At 38.0% G+C, this 20,356-nt stretch overlaps 1 protein-coding gene across 1 annotated transcript; it reads right to left on the bottom strand.

The window, feature by feature from the left end:
- Positions 1–687: 687 nt before the first annotated feature.
- Positions 688–3,682, bottom strand: LOC114372936 (glutamate dehydrogenase 1-like). Its single transcript, XM_028330504.1, has 9 exons — positions 3,575–3,682; positions 3,335–3,490; positions 2,520–2,732; positions 2,284–2,358; positions 2,065–2,181; positions 1,443–1,693; positions 1,096–1,171; positions 925–1,011; positions 688–762 (listed from the first exon to the last, which is right to left on the bottom strand). The coding sequence occupies exons 1-9, from the start codon at positions 3,680–3,682 to the stop codon at positions 688–690; spliced, it is 1,158 nt and encodes a 385-aa protein (XP_028186305.1).
- Positions 3,683–20,356: the final 16,674 nt, after the last annotated feature.

Genomic DNA, 20,356 nt, shown 5'->3' on the forward strand with positions numbered 1-20,356 from the left:
AATTTGATTATATATATACTATCTTGAAAGATTACTCAAATTTGAAAATTTTGGGTATGTGCAATTAATGTTTAGAAGGTTGTCTATGCTAATTTTATAACTTCTTGTGTTCTAATGATCACAGGGAGTCTATGGTGGTGAAAATTGCTCAAAGAATTCAACAAAAGTGACTCTTGTTTGTTTAATCGTGGGTTATGGTTCGATGGGTGGCAAAGACTATTGGATTATGAAGAACTCGTGGGGAGAAGAAGTGCCAGTTAGTGGCATTACTCCAAAGCAAATTTTTTAGAGGCTTTGGAGCAGGAAGTACAACTTAGAGAAGGTATGTATCATTTCATATTTGTTTATTCTTTAAAAAATGGACTATTGGATTAGAGAAGGTACACATTTTTTATAGTTGGTAAAAGGTTTCAGAGTAGGCTTTTGATGGAAATAAATTATATGCTATCTTATGGATCTGGTGAAGCTTCTTTGAGGCTACTATGGAGATTCAGACTTCTAGATATACTTCTCCCATTTCAGGTACATGATGATTCTCCATTTTTTATTTTTGAAAACACAGTCCTGGAATGCTAGCTTCATTCAAATTGGACATTACAGGCTGCTTATTTTGTTCGTGGTGGATTTCGAAGACGGGACAAAAGAACCAATTTTGGTAACCCCATCCTTCTTTATGAAGTTTAGACTTTAAAACTTGCAGCAATTTATACTCTGTTTTACTGGCATTAGGCTAGTGGGAATACCATACAGAATACATCTTTCCTACACTAACTCATAACATGTTGGTTATCATATTTATCAAATTGTGCATTAAAACATGTATATGTTTGGAAAGTAATATAAATAACTATTAAACCAGAATTGCAACATGTTGTGTTTAAATAGTATGAAATCATGTAGTTCATTAAATAAATTAATAGTTACCTGAACCCACTCAAAGTAGCTAACTGTAACGCCTCCTGAGTTTGCAAATATGTCTGGGAGGATGACAACCCCTTTCTTCTTCAGAATCTGCAAGTTAGGAAGGTAGCTAACAATAGTGCATTTCTTGTTTCTTGTTTGAAGAAGGGAAGGAAAGAGAAAATGTAAACTAACCTCATCTGGCTTTGGGTCAGTTGGGTGATTATCTGCTTCCACAATAAATTTGGCCTTGATTTCATTTGCATTTTCCCTTCAACCATACCAAAAGATGGATAAAATTATAATAAAAACAAATTAGCTTTAGACCTTTTCCTTATTATATAATTCAACTATTGCTTATATGAGGAAACAATTACTAAGCTAACAAAGAAAAATGAGTGGTTAAATTTTATTTTTGCTTTCAAAGTAAGCTATGATGATGATATTGTGCTATGTACTTTGTTAACATAATCAAATATTTTGAGGTGTCCCTTGTTTGCCTGAGTTGAGAACAAAAGAATTTTATAAATTAGTTTTATCACTTATCGATGACACCCCCAAGACTTGTTGGGACTAGAACATCACAATCTTCAACCAATATTGAGTTAGGGTCAATTGGATCACCACCATGGAATCCTTTTACTCCCCTGTGCACTTTGGAATGCTCAAGAAGGTTTGGGATGTCAATACTATAGCTGTTCTTTATGGCTCCAGTTATGTCACTGACAACAACAACTTTTCCACCTTTATCACTAATTAATTGGGCAGCCCATGACCCTACATTTCCAAAACCCTGGAGAAAAACACAATATGATATAGCATGAGTTTATGTCAAATTCATCATAATACTAAATCCAAGCACTTCTTTGAGCAGTTCTTTACCATCTATATAGCTAATGCTCCATTCTTCTCCTATAGGCTATAGTTGAAAACAAAAGAGTAAGAAGGTCCTAATTGTTCTTCTTCTGACTTGACTATTTACTATAAATAGCTTGCAACTAACTACTGGGAATCTCTAACAAAATAACCCAAACTTTCATTTGTTATTACTACCACAATTATGTCTTCATTCACCATTACTTTGAACATCATTTTGAAACTGGCCAAATACATTCTTTAACTAGCATAGAGATTTACTGGAGTAAATGTACAAGACACAAGTACCTGTATGACAAACCGTTGTCCAGATACACTCTTTCCATACTCATTAAGCAAAGCCTCTGTTGCAAAGAGGACTCCCCATCCCGTAGCCACGTCTCTACCTAGAGATCCACCAAGATCCTAGTTTGGAAAAACATGAAGGGCAATAGTGTATGAAACATATGATTTGATTTCACTTCAATGGCCATTGAAATGAAATGGCAGAAACAAACAATTAATCACTATAGGTTTTCCAGTCACTACTACAGGAGAGTAACCGTGGAATTTGGAATACTCGTCTAGTATCCATGCCATGGTCTACATGCATAACCACACAGTAAGGTAATATTGAATTCCAAAAATCATATCAGCATGTATTTAAGTCACATATAAAATAACAGTAACATAATAAAAAAGTATATATAATCTTAAATAAATAGCAACGGAATCAATTCAAAATCTGTGTAATTAGTACCGACCTGTGGTCCTGTTCCCATATAAGGTGCTGGCACATCTGTGTGAGTTCCAATCAAATCATGAATTTTTTGTGTAAAAACTCTAGTAAGTCTGTCTAACTCAAATATACTTAATTCTGCTGGGTCACAACCTATCCCTCCTTTGGCACCACCATATGGTATATTTGCTACAAGCCTACAGTTGTTTTCCATGTCATTAGTTGTGCTAAAGCATAACTAAGAATGATTCAGTGTGAGAATTGAGAATCTAAACAACACACCATATACAAATATAAACAGTTCTAGGGACTAGTTCACACATTTAAGTTGTAATTTGAACCATACATTTTATCTTTTATTAAAAGCTTACTTATGTTTTTAGTCATTGTTTTTTTAATCTCGCAAATAAAAATTTAAAATTTTTTAGTCCCTTAAATTCGAAAAACATTTTTTTAGTCCCTTTCCTCAAATAAAAATTTAAAGTTTTTAGTCTCTCAAATTCTGTCGAGGGAACTAAAAAGAACATTTTTTTTTTTAATTTAAGGGTCTAAAAAATACAAATTTTTACTTGGAGGACTAAAAAATCAAACTCCCTAGCTTGAGGAACTAATAGAAATTAAGCTTTTATTAAAGATATGGATATTCAGACGAATGTCCCCACATTTTGTTTTTATTTGTGAGTTATACAAAAAATTAAGGGAAAGAAACCAAACAATTAATTGACAAAAATCTGATAGCAACTCAGTGCTAGACTACTTCTTCAATCAAAAGAATGCATGTCTTTATCACAACCATAGGTAAAACCTTGAGTAGTTACTTTAAAATTTTTTAGTGTTAACCTCAGGATGGTATCTGATTCCTCCTTTCATGGGGCCTGTGCCATTATCATGTTGAACCCTGAACCCAACATAAGATTGCAACGTGCCATCATGTTTAGGTATGGTACATTCAACATGCATTATTCTGACACATGATTTAGAGCTAGAGTTGGTGAACTATATGAAACAGTACAGTGAAAACAAGTAAACTAATTTTGTCAGAACAAAGACATGAAAAACACAAGAAGTAATTTTACTTGCCTTGATTTCCCTGAATGGAATCAACAAACTTTTCTCAAGCTTTGAATCCAATCCCAGAAGCCTAGAGGCCAAGTTAAAGTTCCTGTTGGTGGCTGCTAGTGCATTCATTGTTTAGCCAGTGGCCCTTTTGTTATTTGTCACGTTATGGGGTACTATTGGGTAAAAGCCTTTGCTAATGGAATCAAAAAAAGAATCTGTTAATTTTTTTTCCTGTTGCTTTAATGATATCTATATTTTGGAGGTAAAGGTGACTTGTAGTATGGTATGCCTGTGTAACTCCCGTTTTGCTGCGTGACATCAGTTTTTGAGGTTATAATGAGATCAATAAAAGAGGTTGGAGAAAGAAATTTTAATAGAGTATTGTGCTGCTTGTAAATAGCTTGGATGATTTTCTTAAATGTTATTTTACTTTTAAGTTATTATGAATAGGAGAAATGCAAAATTGTTGCCTCAACAGTGCATTCATCATTCTGAATAAGAAACAGGGATTGGAATTATGGGTTGGATGAATTTTTACTCGAAAACTCATCTAATCATATAAATTGGAAATAATGTGTGTTTTTTAACATGCAACCTCAACGAACAAAACCAGACAACAACAACATTCCTAGGACATAGAACAACCAGCTGCCAGTGGGCCCTGAATTCGATAATAATTAGGTACGTATAGTGCACATATATCTCTTACAACCATTTTCATAAATTTTAATTATTGATTCAAGTAAGCTCCTAGGTAGACCTCTCGTTGGGATTCCTTCACCCATGTTTCAATGTAATGTTGACATTCAATATGTCTATCCTTTGCATTGTGTATGGACTGAGGCTCAAGGAATCCATACACCGAAGCATGACCCAAGCTTGAACTCCACTCATCCATAAACCTATTTTTAACATTTGGAATGAAAATTTCTAATGATGTATATCATTAGGAATATTAATTATTACTCAATGATATGAAATTTACTTACATCATTGTGTTGGATTTCTCCTACAGTTACTTTTTGTTCCACTTTTTCTTCGTACAAATATGTTCAAGGGAAATCCGATTTGCTGGAAAGCGCACCAGATTGTCAAGTATTTAAAATTAAAACGGATGAATCTGAGTATCGAACTCAGGGAACTTGTCTAAGACTGGGTTAAATTCAGAAATAAGGCATTGTTGAAAGAAACATTGATAATTGAGTCTAGCATAAAAACAATAAAAATGCAAGTAAGTAAAATTGACAGCAGTAGGTAGAAGTGTTGGGTCTTTCTAACAGACCAACTGATGCATATAAGGATGTTTCTCTAATCAATCATGCTTTTGTGTTCTATGTTGTAGCCTAAATTACTAAACCTCGATCCCTAGTTGGATTGAATCAATCCAAGTTTCGTTCTCAGATCCTTCTTGTTGGACTAGGCTCAATTTAGACAGCCCTCCTAAGTTTAGACTAACTTAAACTAAGCTTCATCCTTAGATCCCTCTTGTTGGACTAGACTCAGCTTAAATAGCTTACAAAAGTTTAGAATAATTTAGCCTAAGCTTTGTCCTCAGATCCCTCTTGTTGGACTAGACTTAGACCAAACAACATTATTGTAACATCATACTTAAAACCAAAACTTAATCCGCAGATCCCTCTTGTAAGACTAAGTTTCAATTCTGCTTCATTCAAGTTCTAAGGCAACAATACACTTGCCAATGTTAAAATCACCTAACTAGGCACACAAATGGTTGATTAGACCAAGAGCATACAAAATTTAAGCACTGAAAGAAGCATTGAACACAAGAAACATAATCAATTAGATATGAAAATAATTACATTAGTTGTTCATTAGAAATCCCCAACAAGGGTGTTTAGCCAGCCATTACAGAAGAAACCCTAACAATAATAAGCTTACAAAACCTAGGTATCTCTACAAAAGCTGCTCCTCTTGCTGCCTCCAAAGCTCTTTTCCTGAAATAGACACTGTGGTGTGCTGTGGAATTCTGTGCCCTAGGCATTGTACCCTAATTCTGCATAAAACAAGCTTTAAATAGGTTTTGAATTCGTGACGTTGCCCTTAGCGCCACCCTCACGCTTAGCGCGAGTAAGTGGATTTGAGCTTAGTGCCAGTTGTGCGCAGAGCCTGGCTGAAGACAACTGCTGCGCTTAGCGCGCAACCTTGATGATGATGTCCTACCAGATTCTTCTGTCGTGCTAAGCGCGCTGAAGCTGCACTTAGCGATGGATGCACGCTTAACCCACTAATGAACTAAGTTCAACTGTCACTTTTAGCACTTCATAACTTACCCTCATTTTCACATGAAATTGTGCATATTTCATCATTAAATCCAACGAACATATTCCAGAGACAACTTTAACCATAAAACAAGATTTATTTACAAAAATCACTACAAAATAACCATAAATTGGGGAACTATACAAGTTTTGGAAAATGTTTTCTATACAAAAGTTAGTCGTATAAGAAGACTAACAAACTCTCCTAAATTTACAGTTTTGCTTGTCCTCAAGCAAAGAAAGAACAGTTCACTTGTCCTCAAGTGACAAGTGTAACACCCTGAAATATTAGCAATTATAATTGATGTTTGATTTTATTTGTTGTGTTATTTTATCCATGTTTTATTTTCAAGGAGGTTAGTTTAGTTATTAGAGGGATGTGGGTAGTCAAGACTTTAGCTTCTCAAAGAAGCCTCTCAAGGAAACTTCACAAAGAAGCCTCATGAGGAAGCTTTTCAAGGAAGCCTCATGAGAAAGCTTCTCAAGGAAGCTGTTTGAGTCGTCTCGGTAAAAGCGCCCTCCTGCATTCGTTAACCGTTGGATCTTCTCGAAATTTGGTCTGGAGGTTCATAGGCGCATGTCCACAATCTGACCGTTGCGATCTGCGATATGTCTTCTTGTGTGTGAGAAACGCTTCTTTTCTTGAGAGCAAAAGCACTAGAGTGTTGCGAACGTTATTTTTCATGTAGCCTTGGAAAACAACCATTCCTTTCTCCTTCTTTCTTCCAAAACCCTTCCCCAACGTCCCAAGCTTCTTCTTCACCACCCACAACCACCAGTAGCTACCACAAACCACCATAGTTCTCCATTGAAACCCCACACCGAGAGGAACCCTTCAATCGGAGCGGAATCTTCTAAACTTGTCTCGCAGTTTTGGTAGAGAACGAAGCCCAATTTGACCTTCACGGTTTTCTTCGAGGTAACCGTGACTCTACGCTTGTTCCTTGTTAGTTTCAGCTTATCTTTGCATCTTTTCTGACTTTGGAACCACCATTGTATGTTTTACGTGTCCTTTGAAAACCCCTAGAGAAAGAGACTTTGTAAACATTATCTTTTTATGAAATAGGTGTTATTTTGATGACCTTCACTGAACCCCGATCACATTGGTGTGATCGGAATTTCAAAATGATGTTCCTTTTGTAGAATCCGAAATGCCCTTAGCCTTTTCATGTAGTGACATGAGTATTTGACTTAAAATATTGTTGTTAACCTTATTTCTGAAATCCATAGTAATTTCCTTCGTTTTGGCGTAATAGAGACTTGCGTTGGACCGACAAGCGTGAACAAAAGAAAGGCCTCTAAGTGACGCAAAGAGGAACCGACGGGGAGCTCACGATAGGTGACGAGAGTTTATTATAAAAGTTACCATTTTGACACCATAGTTAGGGTTAGGGAACCTAGCTATGAGAATATATGTCTGTCCCTGTTGCATGCTGATTTTCCTTTATAGAAAACAACATTTTAACTAATGGGATGTGATATAACTGTTATTGATGTGCATGCTAGTTTTCAAGAAAAACTATGTTTTTGATGAATGGGATGCGATATATTTATTGTTGATGAATGAAATTATTATCTTTATTTGACTTGTGTTGTTTGAAGACCTGGGGAGTGTGAATCTTAGGCACGAAAGAAATATGTATATGCGAAATACGACTTACTGTTGATGTTGCTATTGATGACTTTAATTGATATGTGGTGATGTTGATATTTATGATGATATTGATTTGAGATGACGTTGTTAATGAAAATCATGTCAACATGAATTGATGTTGATATTGATGATTATGTGAATATGAAATGAGGTTGTTGTTGTTGTTGATAACGTTATTGAGATGAGATGATGTTTATGTTGAGAATGATATTGAAATGGAATGTTGATGATGTTGGAAATGCATCGAGATGTGCATGTTGTGTATGTACATAGGGGGTGCAATTACCTTGTTGGATGTCCCATGTGTGGGAATTAGAGTAGTTAAAGAATCTAAACATCTCTGGGGGGATGGTTAGGAGCTTTAATCTGTCCATGGTCTTTGCACTTGATGATGCCATGTTTCATACGTTGGATGTTGTATATGTTCGTGGGGGGGGGGTGCAGTGACCTTGTCGGATGTCCCATGTGTGACAAACTAGAGTGGTTAAAGAATTTAAGCATTTCTGAGGGAATTCTTAGGCGCTTTAATTCATCCATGGTCATGTACTTGACGATGCACACGTTCATACGTCATATGTTCATGGGGGGTGCACTGACCTTGTCGGATGTCCCTTGTGGGGAAAAATAGAGTGGTTAAAGAATTTAAGCATTTATGAGGGGATGTTTAGGAGCTTTAATTCATCCATGGTCAGGTACTTGATGACGCCCATGGTTCATGCCTCATATGACATGGGAAATAGTATAAACTGTGGCAGTATGTACTTTGTACTAGGGGGTGTGTCACCTGGTAGGGAACTCCCTTGTGGCCCAGGCTGATCATCGAGGGGGGGGGGGGGGAGAGTTACGGTGCACGACTGGGTGGGCTTGACAAATACTGCATGGTTTCCTAAGTGAGGTGTCGTGTGGACACGCTTAGGCTATTTCCTTGGTATTGGATATGGTACGTACCGCATTGCATCTGAGAGTTGAGGTCAGGTGCATGCATCATTCTAAGCAGTCTTGATTGAGTCCATGGATGGATGATGAATAATTGTTGAATGTGGATGATGAATAATTATTGAATGTGGGTGCTGAATAATGAATGTTGTGTAAGCTCATGATATTTGCCTATGTTTTCTTGCTAATTGTGATTATTTGGATTTAGCATTGGTTCTTTTTATAATGAACTCACCCTTGCAATTTTGTATCGTGTGGTTGATACCTGTGATGATTGCGAACCTTGTTCGTGGGAGCAGAATGACAAAGTAGGGTGCATGAAGTGAGATTCTGTTGAGGAGCCGCTGAGCCGCCGAGCCGACGTGATGACGTTGAGATTATTTTGGGAGAGAGTTGTATTTTGTTAATCAACTCCTCCATAGTTGGTTCATGATTCCTTTTGTTGAACTAAAGATGTAAATCTCAGATTTTAATTATATGTATGAACAGACTTAATTTCCATTATGTGTATGAAGTGTACTGAGTTACTATTCCTTTGTGTGTGTGTATATATATATATATATATATATATATATATATATATATATATATATATATATTCTCTTAAGTAAATGTGTATGGTTTGGTGAATGTATGTCAAGACAAAAGTTATCTTTATAAGCAAAAAAAATAAAAAATTAAGGGAGTTTTTATTTAAAAATTGAATTTATCGTGGTTTAAGATGGTGATATCGTAGCGACGAGGCGGGTCGTTACAACAAGCTACAGTGATCACTCAAAAATGGTGTTTGGTTCATAGAGAAATTCAACCATATGAACTGAATATCATGGACTACTTCAATCAATTGATTTTCACAAACATGCAGCTTTTCAAAGATAGAAACATGCACATTTGAGTCACAACTGAAATAAGCTAGTAAGGATGGCAGAAATCAAGGAAGGTTCATCAACCAAACCTCACAGTCATTGTTTCACTCAAGCTCAAGTGTTTAGGCTTATACCATCATAAAAAACTAACACAAGTCCCAACCTTTGCATTTCATCTCATGTCATACAGCAATGAACACACAAAATTGAATCCAAAGGACTTTCTAGGCTTGTAATGGGGTTAGGCTTCCAACACATCATGGTTTTTCTAGGATTCAAAAGCTTAGGTTCTAGGAAAGCATTTATCCATAGATAAACCTTCCCTTTTTCATTGATTCGCATCCCATACTTGCCTTTTAGTTAGGCACTTAGCTTCATTTCATTATTTTGCAGCATACACACTTATTAATTTCATTTGTACTTACAGTTTTTTTTAACACAATATATACAAAGACATTATGTGTATGTACAAAAATAGTGTGTGTATGCTGTTTACTTTGACCATTTCCATTCTTACCCAGTGCCTCCCCCAAATTTGGAACAAATTTACCTTGATAATTACTCCCCCAAATTTGGGACAAATTTGCTTTGAATCGTGCTTCCTGTGGATGATGCTCTCCTACAACCTAAGTCAAGGTAGCAGGAGATAACACTGTATAGGCTCAGGGTTCAATCAATCAATAATTCATTCAGCTCAAACTGGGTACAAGGGATAATTCATTCAAGCACATGGTCAGCTTTTTGGCTAAGTGGCTATCACAATCAAACATGACCTTCATCATCCTCAATTTCATACATTCAGTCCATACTTCAAGGATTCACGCAAAAATCAATACTAAATGATAGTTGTTTCTCTCAAAATTTAAGGATCACACTTTCACCGGGATACGATTAATGCATTCCTTCACAATCAATCTGACAAACTGACTAACATTTTCAGTCATGCTTCCAATCACATGCTCATTCTTTTCTAATGACTACAACTTGATCAAAAAAATTATCTAATCATTCCAATCCACTCAAATCATACAATTTCTCATTCAAATAATTCTCAAACACTCATTTCATACCAAACAATCCATTGTATATCATTTTCAATCAATTCATTGTTCAAACACACTTTTGGTACAAGCACACAACTCAAAGTGCTAAAATTTTAAATAACTGAAACATAAAAACTAAAATTAATATGACTGAACATAAATCATAAAATAATTGAAAATAAACTAAAATGTTCAAGATGCACAAATTTAAATGTCCTGCTCATCCTGTGGTTGATCTTCATTAAGATCTAGTGCTGGAGCTGCTGATGAATCCTGGATAGGCTGCTCTGGCTCCGTGACTGGTGTAGATGGCTGGGTCTCCTCAGGAGTAGGTGCAGAGGATGGCTCAGGTATCTGATCTGTGGAGGTACCCTCCTCTTGAGCCATGTGTGCATCTGCGTCAAAATAAAAGGGCTTAGGAGGGGTGAGCTCATCCTCCCCCTCTTCTTTTGCTGCTACTGGCTCCTCAGAAGCAGGCTCCTGGGCTGCGGAGGCCCAACCCCCTCTAGAAGGAGAAGGCTGGGCTCTTGGCCAGGCCACCTATGCATCAAACTCCTCTATGCTCATGATGGATGGCAAGCCCAAGCCCTGAAGGCTCTGCATGATAATGGACTGCCCCCTGTGGATGCTCTGGAGCATGGACTGCAACATCTGTGGTGTAAATATAAAATCTGAAGGTCATGTAGATAAAGGAGCTGGAAATGGTATCTGTGTAGGTGTAGGATGAATAACTAGAGCTGAGGAAGGTACTGGAGCTGTGGAAGAAGAAGGAGCTGGTGTCTTAGGTGGTGCTGAAGTGGTAGGGGCCTCTGATCTCTTACCTCTGGCCTTCCTTGGCCCTCTAAATGTCACTGCTGGATCATTAAGACTCCAATTGTTCTTCTTAATATATGCCAAGTTAATGACAGGGCTCAAGTTCTCTAGGGATCTAGAATCTGATTGGACTTCTCTGGCCTTGAATAGAGCTGTGATTAAGGCAGGGAATCCAAGTCTGGATGTATCATGCTATGCAATCAGAGAGATCTGGTGGGAGATGAGGTACCCCAAGTTCATATCCATCTTCATAATAATCCCATAAATCAATTTGGCTCTATCCAAAGTCACATCAGATGTGTGGGAGGTAGGTAGTAATGAGGTTAGAAAAAGAAAGAACGCTCAATGTCTGAGCTAGAGTGGTCATGTTCTTCCTCAGAATCTTCAAAGGCTGCCTATCAGCATTAAGCTCAAATCCCCTTCCTGGGATACAAAGCTTAGCAGCTAACTCCTGAGGATCAGGCCTTAAAAGTGCAAATATGGAATATGTACACAAGTTCTCCCCCTCTTCCAGCACTATAGGGGTCTTCAAGAATGTGTTCAAGGTATCCTCATCAAACTTCACTAAATGACCTCTCACCCTCAACTGCTTAGGTAATTTATCCTTGGGGTCATAGAGGTTGGCATAAAATTCATTCACAATGGCGATGTCTATACTGCTGTCAGAAAAATCAGTCAGCTTCTCATCCCAATGTCTTCTCTCGAGTTCCTCCTTGAACTCGTCAAACTCTATGTAATAAACTACCACATTCCTCTCTGGTAGTAGCTTGCGAGGCACCACAATGTCAGTGTATCTCTCCCAAGCCTCTTGGGATGTGAATCTAGATCTATCAAATCTGGCTTGGGTAGGTGTAGAAGGTGCCTTCCTTTTCTTAGATGCCATATGCAAAATATAACACAAATACAAGTGATTGCTACAGGTTATTTTCACAAAAACAGAAAAATAAAATTGAAATTTTGACTCGGTGCTTAGTGCAACATGCTGAGCTTAGCATGACTTATGAAATTTTACTTATGTGCTAAGCGCAGCAAGCTGGCGCTTAGCTCGAAGACACAAAAAACATTTTTTTTCTGCAGAATAGGCTTAGCGCACGATTGAGCTTAGCCTAAATCTACAATTTTCAAAACCGAAAAGGGTTGGAGCTTAGCGCAGCATGCTGACACTTAGCTCAGCCTCAACAGAAAGATAGTCATGCTTAGCGCACAGGGCGCGCTTTTCCTGACTACAAAAACTTAAAAGACAGTGAGGGAGTTGAGCTTAGTGTTGCAGGGCGCTTAGCTCAAAACACAACAAGGGCTTAGCGCACAAACGCGCTTAGCCTTATTACAATGGAAAACTTACAGAAGCAAAGTGGAGCTTAGCCGTATAGGTCTGGCTTAGCGCTGAACAAAAATTCTCAAAGCCCTAAATGTTAGAACACTGGTCCCGCTTAGCGCACAGATACGCTTAGCGGGCTTATCACTTAAGTTCATTAGCAGGGATGAACGCGCTTAGCACGACATGGTCTGCTTAGCGCGTTCATCTGGAAATCCAAAATTTTAACAGTTGTGATGAACAGGCTAAGTGCATAGGCGCGCTTAGTGCATTCATCATGATTTCCAGATAGAACTTCAGGGGTCTTCACCCCTTTTCAGCCACATTGCCCCTAATGGGCTTCTAAGTTACCTAAAATCCTACATTGACTAACCCTAAAACTAATAACCTTAACCTAACAACAACTAACTAAGAAAAACAAGTCATCTATCCTAAGGTTTGAAGAATGAAAAAAAAATAGAAATGTGCTAAATTAGTTGGATAGCAACCCAAGTGCCTCTGCCTTTGATTTTTAAAATCTAAAATTCATATGGCACGCTTAGCACATAGTTGCGCTAAGCGTGCCAATGTGACATTTGAGTTTAAAACACTTGCTCTTAGCCTAGCATCGCGCTAAGCCTAACTTGAAGTTGTAAGGTCTAGTGAGCATCTGGGGCTTAGCACGGCAGGTTGCGCTTAACACTTTTTGCAACTTAAAATTTTGTGCAACATGTGCTTAGCCTAAGATGTGAGGCTTAACATAACATCAAGCTTCAAATTACAGAGAGTAGTTCAGGCTTAGCACAACAGGCACGCTAAGCGAACTTCCAAGAGTTCAAAAACCGTAAGAGATTGGCGCTTAGTGCCTCCTGGCCAGCTAAGCCCAGCTTAAAAGCTCAAGTTACAGAATGGATCTGGGGCTTAGCATAGGATAGTGTGCTTAGCGCTACTACAATGAAATGTTTACAGAGAAGAAGTGGCGCTTAGCGTATCATCCATGCTAAGCCCACAGGTTAAAGTTCAATTATCGCAAAGATGTGGGGCTTAGTGCAGTGATGTGCACTTAGCTGAACTATTTAGCCAACCAATCAGGGGTTTGTGCGCTTAGCCCTAGCAAGACTGAGCGCTTAGCGCAGGATCTGCGCTTAGAGGATAGACAATTACAAAAAAATTTCTAAGTCTTTTGGTGTCTATCTCTTCACACAAGCTTAAAACCCCTTGTTCATTACTAAACAAGCTGAAATTAATCATAATCACAAGCAAGATATCCTAACTACATGCAAGAGGTAAGAATGAAAATAGAAAAGGGAAAGAAAAGCTGGGTTGCCTCCCAGTAAGCGCTCTTTTAACGTCACTAGCTTGACGCATCGTCCTGTTATCCAGGATCCAAGAGAGTTCCTACTTCAAGGACCTTTTTCTCAGGTCTCTTTTCCTCCATCACATGCTCTATCAGATAGACATTTTGGCGAGGTGGATCTTTGTCCTCATGGAACAAATCAAAGCTGATATTCTAATCTTCTATGCTCATCTGCAGTATTTTCTTCCCCATGTCCACCACGCAACTTGCAGTAGACATGAATTGGCGACCAAGAATGAGAGGAATGTCAGCATCCTCTTCTATGCCTATGACAACGAAATCAGCTGGGAATATAAGGTGTTTAACCTTCACCAGAACATCTTCAATGACTCCATATGGCCTTGTAATGGAGCGATTAGCTAACTGGAGGGTCATGCGTGTAGGCATTATCTCTATCTCTCCAAGTCGCCGACACATGGAAAGAGGCATTAAATTGATACTAGCTCCCGAGTCTATGAGAGCTTTGCCTACAACAACCTCACCAATAGAACACGGTATTGTGACAACTCCAGGATCTTTGTGCTTGGGTGGAAGAATGCGTTGAATCACAACACTACAATTACCTTCCACTACAATTCTGTCACTATGGATGTACCAGTTCTTTTTAGTTAGCATATCCTTAAAAAAATTTGGCATAGAGGGGCATTTGCTGAAGTGCTTCTCCAAATGGAAAAGTAATTTCCAGTTTCTTGAAGATATCAAGAAATCTGGCCAAATGTCGCTCTTTATCTTTCCGAGAGGGTACCAATGGATAAGGTACCTCCTTTCATTCAATAGGAGTAGCCTCTTTCTTCTTTTTTGAGTTAGCCTCAGTCTTGCCCTTCTTCTTTTCAATCTCAACAACCTTCTCTTTTTGTTTTTCATTTTTCAACTTTTTTTCTTTTTCTTTTATTTATTTTTATTTTTCTTTTTCTTCCTTCTTCTTTATTCTCTCTTGACAGTCTCTTATTGGTATCTCTCCTTCTTCATCACCTTCTGCTTCCTCAACAGTTTCTTCAAGTTCAACTAAATCATCAACCGGTTTAAGTGTCGGCTCAGCTGCTAGCTGTTGTTTATGTTCCTCCATCTTCTTCTCAGCTCTACTTTCATCCACATGGGTTGCCATTCTGCTCGTCATCACAACTTTGCACTCTTCTTTAGGATTTTTCTCTGTGTTTGCTGTAAAGCTGTTTGATGATCTTTCAGCTAATTGCTTTGCAAGCTGGCCCACCTGGACTTCCAGATTCTTAATTGCAAACTCAATGCTCTTTTGGTTAGACATTGACACTTGCATGAATTGAGCTAGAGTATCTTCTAGCTTTGTGGTTCGATTGTAGAGATTTGGCATATGTTGTTGTGGCCTTGTAGATGAACCACACTGGTCTCTATTGAATTGGTTACCAGGGTGATTTTGCCACTGTCTCTGCTGTTGATACTGCTGGTTGTTCTGAAATCCTGGAAATCCACTTGTATTGAAATTGCCTCTGGGCTGATTCACCATATAATTAACTTCATGTGTGACTTGTTCTTCATTAGGGATACAACATCCAGATTCATGAGCTCCACCACAAATTGTACATCCCGTAACCTGCAAAACAGAAGAATGTGAAGTATGCGCAGAATGAATTTGAGTTGGCAACTTACTTAGTGTTTCAGTCAATGCCTCAAGATGCTTAGATATCAACTTGTTCTGTGCCAACAACGCATCTTGTGAGGTTAGCTCCAATAAGCTCTTTTTAGTAGGAATGTGGGCTCTATCTCTTAGAATAGCAATGTCACTTGCAGCCATATTTTCAATGAGATCTATGGCTTCTTCAGGGGTCTTCAACTTGATTTTTCCCCCTGCAGAGGCGTCCAACAGCTGCTTAGACTATGGTCTTAACCCATGTATAAAAATGTTGAGCTATATCGGTTCTGAGAATCCATGAGTGGGAGTCTTCCGCAATAAACCTATGAATCTTTCAAGTGCCTCGCTCAACGATTCATCTGGAAACTGGTGGAAGGAAGAGATGGTTGACTTTGCCTTCTGCAGTCTTAGACTCAGGAAAATATTTCTTTAGAAATTTCTCCACAACTTCATCCCATGTCTTAAGACTGTTGCCTTTGAATGAATGAAGCCACCTCTTAGCTTCTCCAGATAGTGAGAATGAAAACAAGCTTAATCGGATTGCAACTTCAGGCACACCAGCTAGCCTAATAGTATTGCATATTTCAATGTAAGTGGCTAGGTGTGCATATGGGTCTTCATTTGGTAAACCATGAAACAAATTATTCTGAGTTAGCTGAATCAATGATGGTGGATATGTAATGGTTTATGCTTGAACTTCTGGTTGAGCAATGCTGGTGAAAAATTGTGGCACATTAGAACTTGAATAATCCTCCAGGGTTACTCTTCTTGGCTCTTCAGCCATGATTGTATCTTCAATAGTTTCTATATGAGAATGCCCTGCAATAGGAAAACTAGAAGATGCCTCGGAAGATCGAGGTTCTTCTTCTGGAGTTGTTGCTGCTTCTAAATCCTGCAAAAATTTTATGATTCTCTCTGAATTATGCCTTCTATAGGTGGCGTTAATCTCCAAATCAATAAGAATCAAATCACCTGCAGTAGATCTTCTTTGCATACAAGAAAACAACAATTATCCAGTTCAAAAGAATAATGAACGTATGGTAACTAAAGTATGAACAAAAAGAATCAATGAATTAAAGAGAAAAATATAAAGCAATGTTGTAAAACTAAACTAAACTCTTCTTAAATCTAGTTCCCCGGCAACGGCGCCATAAATACTTTGTTGGATTTCCCCCGCAGTTACTTTTTGTTCCACTTTTTCTTCGTACAAATATGTTCAAGGGAAATCCGGTTTGCCGAAAAACGCAATGAATCGTCAAATATTTAAAATTAAAACGATGAATCCGAGTATCGAACTCAGGGAACTAGTCTAAGACCGGGTTAAATTCAGAAATAAGGAATTGTTGAAAGAAACATTGATAATTGATGGTTTAAAATAGAATTAAACTAAGTCTAGCATAAAAACAATAAAAATGCAAGTAAGTAAAATTGACAGTAGTAGGTAGAAGTGTTGGGTCTTTCTAACAGACCAACTGATGCATATAAGGATGTTTCTCTAATCAATCACGCTTTTGTGTTCTATGTTGTAGCCTAAATTACTAAACCTCGATCCCTAGTTGGACTGAATCAATCCAAGCATCATCCTCATATCCCTCTTGTTGGACTAGGCTCAATTTAGACAGCCCTCCTAGGTGTAGACTAACTTAAACTAAGCTTCATCCTCAGATCCCTCTTGTTGGACTAGACTCAGCTTAAATAGCTTACGAAAGTTTAGACTAATTCAGCCTAAGCTTTGTCATCAGATCCCTCTTGTTGGACTAGACTTAGACCAAACAACATTACTGCAACAACATACTTAAAACCAAAACTTAATCCACATATCCTTCTTGTAAGACTAAGTTTCAATTCTGCTTCATTCAAGTTCTAAGGCAACAATACACTTCCCAATGTTAAAATCACCTAACTAGGCACACAAATGGTTGATTAGACCAAGAGCATACAAAATTTAAGCACTGAAAGAAGCATTGAACACAAGAAACATAATCAATTAGATATGAAAATAATTACATCAGTTGTTCATTAGAAATCCCCAACAAGGGTGTTTAGCCAGCCATTACAGAAGAAACCCTAACAATAATAAGCTTACAAAACCTAGGTATCTCTGCAAAAGTTGCTCCTCTTGCTACCTCCAGAGCTCTTTTCCCGAAATAGGCACTGTGGTGTGCTGTGGAATTCTGTTCCCTGGGCATTGTACCCTAATTCTGCATAAAACAGGCTTTAAATAGGCTCTGAATGATGTTGCGCTTAGCGCCACCCTCGCGCTTAGCGCGAGTAAGTGGATTTGAGCTTAGTGCCAGTCGTGTGCTGAGCCTGGCTGAAGACAACTGTTGCACTTAGTGCGCGGCCTTAATGATGATGCCCTACCAGATTCTTCTGTCGCGCTAAGCGGCTAAAGCTGCGCTTAGCTATGGATGCGTGCTTAGCCCACTAATGAGCTAAGCTCAACTGTCACTTTTAGCACTTCATGACTTAGCTTCATTTTCACCTAAAATTGCACATATTTTATCATTAAATCCAATGGACATATTCTAGAGAAAAATTTAACCATAAAACAAGATTTATTTACAAAAATCACTACAAAATAACCATAAATTGGGGAACTATACAAGTTTTGGAAAATGTTTTCTATACAAAAGTTAGTCGTATAAGACGACTAACAATCATCCACTAGTATAACTATGTTCAAACTTTTGTCACTTGATATGATTTCATTTACATCAGAATATGTTAAGAAGAAGGATGCATGTGCATTTGGAATCCCAAATTTTGTCCCATCCCACAACAACTCAACAGGCTTCTCGTAAATGTCATACAGGGTCCTAATCAATTGACGCAATGGATTATCTGCGACAACATTATTTGACCTTTGAACAAGTTCAGGCACTTTGTTTGGAGTTATAGTTGAATCCTATATGGTTAATGAAAAGAAGAATTAAAATAATGTTAGTAACTAGTTGATGTCAATCTACGATTATGTTAATACATGTTAAACAAAATCAAAATTACCTTATGTGATACAATTTTGACAAGATTTGTTGGTTATGCAATGAATATGTGAAAGGCTTGCTTGACATACTGAATTTCTGAAGTCAGAAAGGGGACTTGAGCTTCACCTTCAACAACTTTTTCAACACTGACCCTTACCACATCATCTGCATAAGCCATGCTATGTATGGTAGACCCCCCCTCATATACTTTTCCCAAGGCCAAGTGTGTACATTGATCATGTTGCATATACAACCCATAGTCAGCATTATATAATCAACATGTTCTTCCCCTGATGAATTGACAACAATTTCAACATTGCTCCCCTTTGTGCTCACACGTGCACCTAATAACAATATATCCGCCTTAATCGGGGGTGAGTACTGTGATCCCCTTTGGGATTACTCAATTTTAATCACCTCTTTCAACTCTTGCTTCATTTTCTCTAGGCTCCGTTTGTTTTCCTTTTCCAACTCATTCCTCCACTCTTCCTTAAGACTTCCAATAATCTCAGCCAGTTGTTGCTGGGTGATGGATGTAGAGGAACTGCTTGAGCCACGTGATGTCCTTCCATAGTAATGACTAATTGTCATACTAGACCCTGTTGCACGAACACGACCTGGGTGCTTCGGTCGCCTAATGATAGTATTGAGTATGTCACCACGACCATGGGGAACAAAGGTACCTTGCATTGTCTGTTCTTGTAAAGAGTTCTATAACAAGCACGACATGCATGAACAACAACTGAAAACAAATAGGAATGTAACAATAAAACATTTATGAAATTATATGTGGAGCATGAACTCACAATTCTATCAGATATTTCTTGTGTCGCCTGATGTCATCGCCCATATTGCTTAGTGCAGGCCAACTTCCATTTCACATGTCTTTCAATCGGAGATGGAGGGTCCTCAATCACTGGTGTATTCTCAGCCAGCATTGCCTCCTCTTGGCTTCTCTTCTTTTTCTCGTCTAATAGATTTTTTTAAGCAAATCCTAACCCCCACGAGATAGTATATGGGGGTAGTCATTGTATTTTTGAATTTCCTGTGTCTTTTTTCTGATTTCCTTTCATACACAATATAATATTTCCATCTAATTAATTCAAATGAAATGATATATCTAAATTGAAATTTAAAGTAAAACACATGGACATCTAACCTGCCAGTTTGGGGTCTTGCGGCTTGCAGCAAATTCCTCCCAAGTTTGTTGATCCAGACCATATTTTATAGAAGGATCTTGTTTATCTTGACCATCAATGTCATCATACACAAATTTAGTGGTTAGTGTAGACTTAAATTGCCTCCATCTACAGCCCACCATGGACATGACCTTCTTCTTGGCATTTGGGGCTTCTTTGATATCAAATTTGGCTTGCATAACATATTGTTGTGTAACATTTAGTGCATGTCAACATTATGAAGTGTTTAAAACAAGAAGATTAAATACACCTCCCTGTTAAGTAGACTTACCAAAATGTCATCCCTTGCTAGGTCCTTTAGAGATTCCGATACATCTTTCCAATTCTTATGTATAATAAGAATTTTTTCTCGAGCTACAACCCTTAGATAGCTGTGAAACTTCTATTTTTGTGGGCCTGATCCTCTCCCAATTGTAGGGTCGACGTTAACTGTTGGTCTTTGCTGATGCAAAGTTATTAAAGTCAACCTTCTTAGCCGTGTTGATTGTTTACTCTTCCTAGACGTAGGCTCTGAATGACCATCTGAGTGCGGAGGGGACCTTGGCGGTGTTCCCATGATCCTGTGCAAATAAAACAAATTTGTTAATGTACATCGATTACAAATAGCATAAACATAACAAATGGTAAATATGCGCACAAAAGAATTTTCTTACAAATAACGTGATATGATAAACATTACTTTGATACAACACAATTACGTGTGAGTGTTCTCCCATAGACCTTCATCATGATCATTACAATTTGCATATACTTCATCGACCTCGTTTTC

This window comes from Glycine soja, chromosome 11, assembly GCF_004193775.1.
Source record: "Glycine soja cultivar W05 chromosome 11, ASM419377v2, whole genome shotgun sequence".
NCBI classification, from domain to species: Eukaryota; Viridiplantae; Streptophyta; class Magnoliopsida; order Fabales; family Fabaceae; genus Glycine; species Glycine soja.

Bases quoted from the DNA above. Each gene is read 5' to 3' on its own strand.
- LOC114372936 (XM_028330504.1), bottom strand. From the start codon at position 3,682: ATGAATGCACTAGCAGCCACCAACAGGAACTTTAACTTGGCCTCTAGG. The intron at 3,491-3,574 runs GCAAGTAAAATT...TGTTTCATATAG, and splicing joins TTCCATTCAGGGAAATCAAG to TTCACCAACTCTAGCTCTAA. The intron at 1,012-1,095 runs GTTAGTTTACAT...CCTAACTTGCAG, and splicing joins CTGACCCAAAGCCAGATGAG to ATTCTGAAGAAGAAAGGGGT.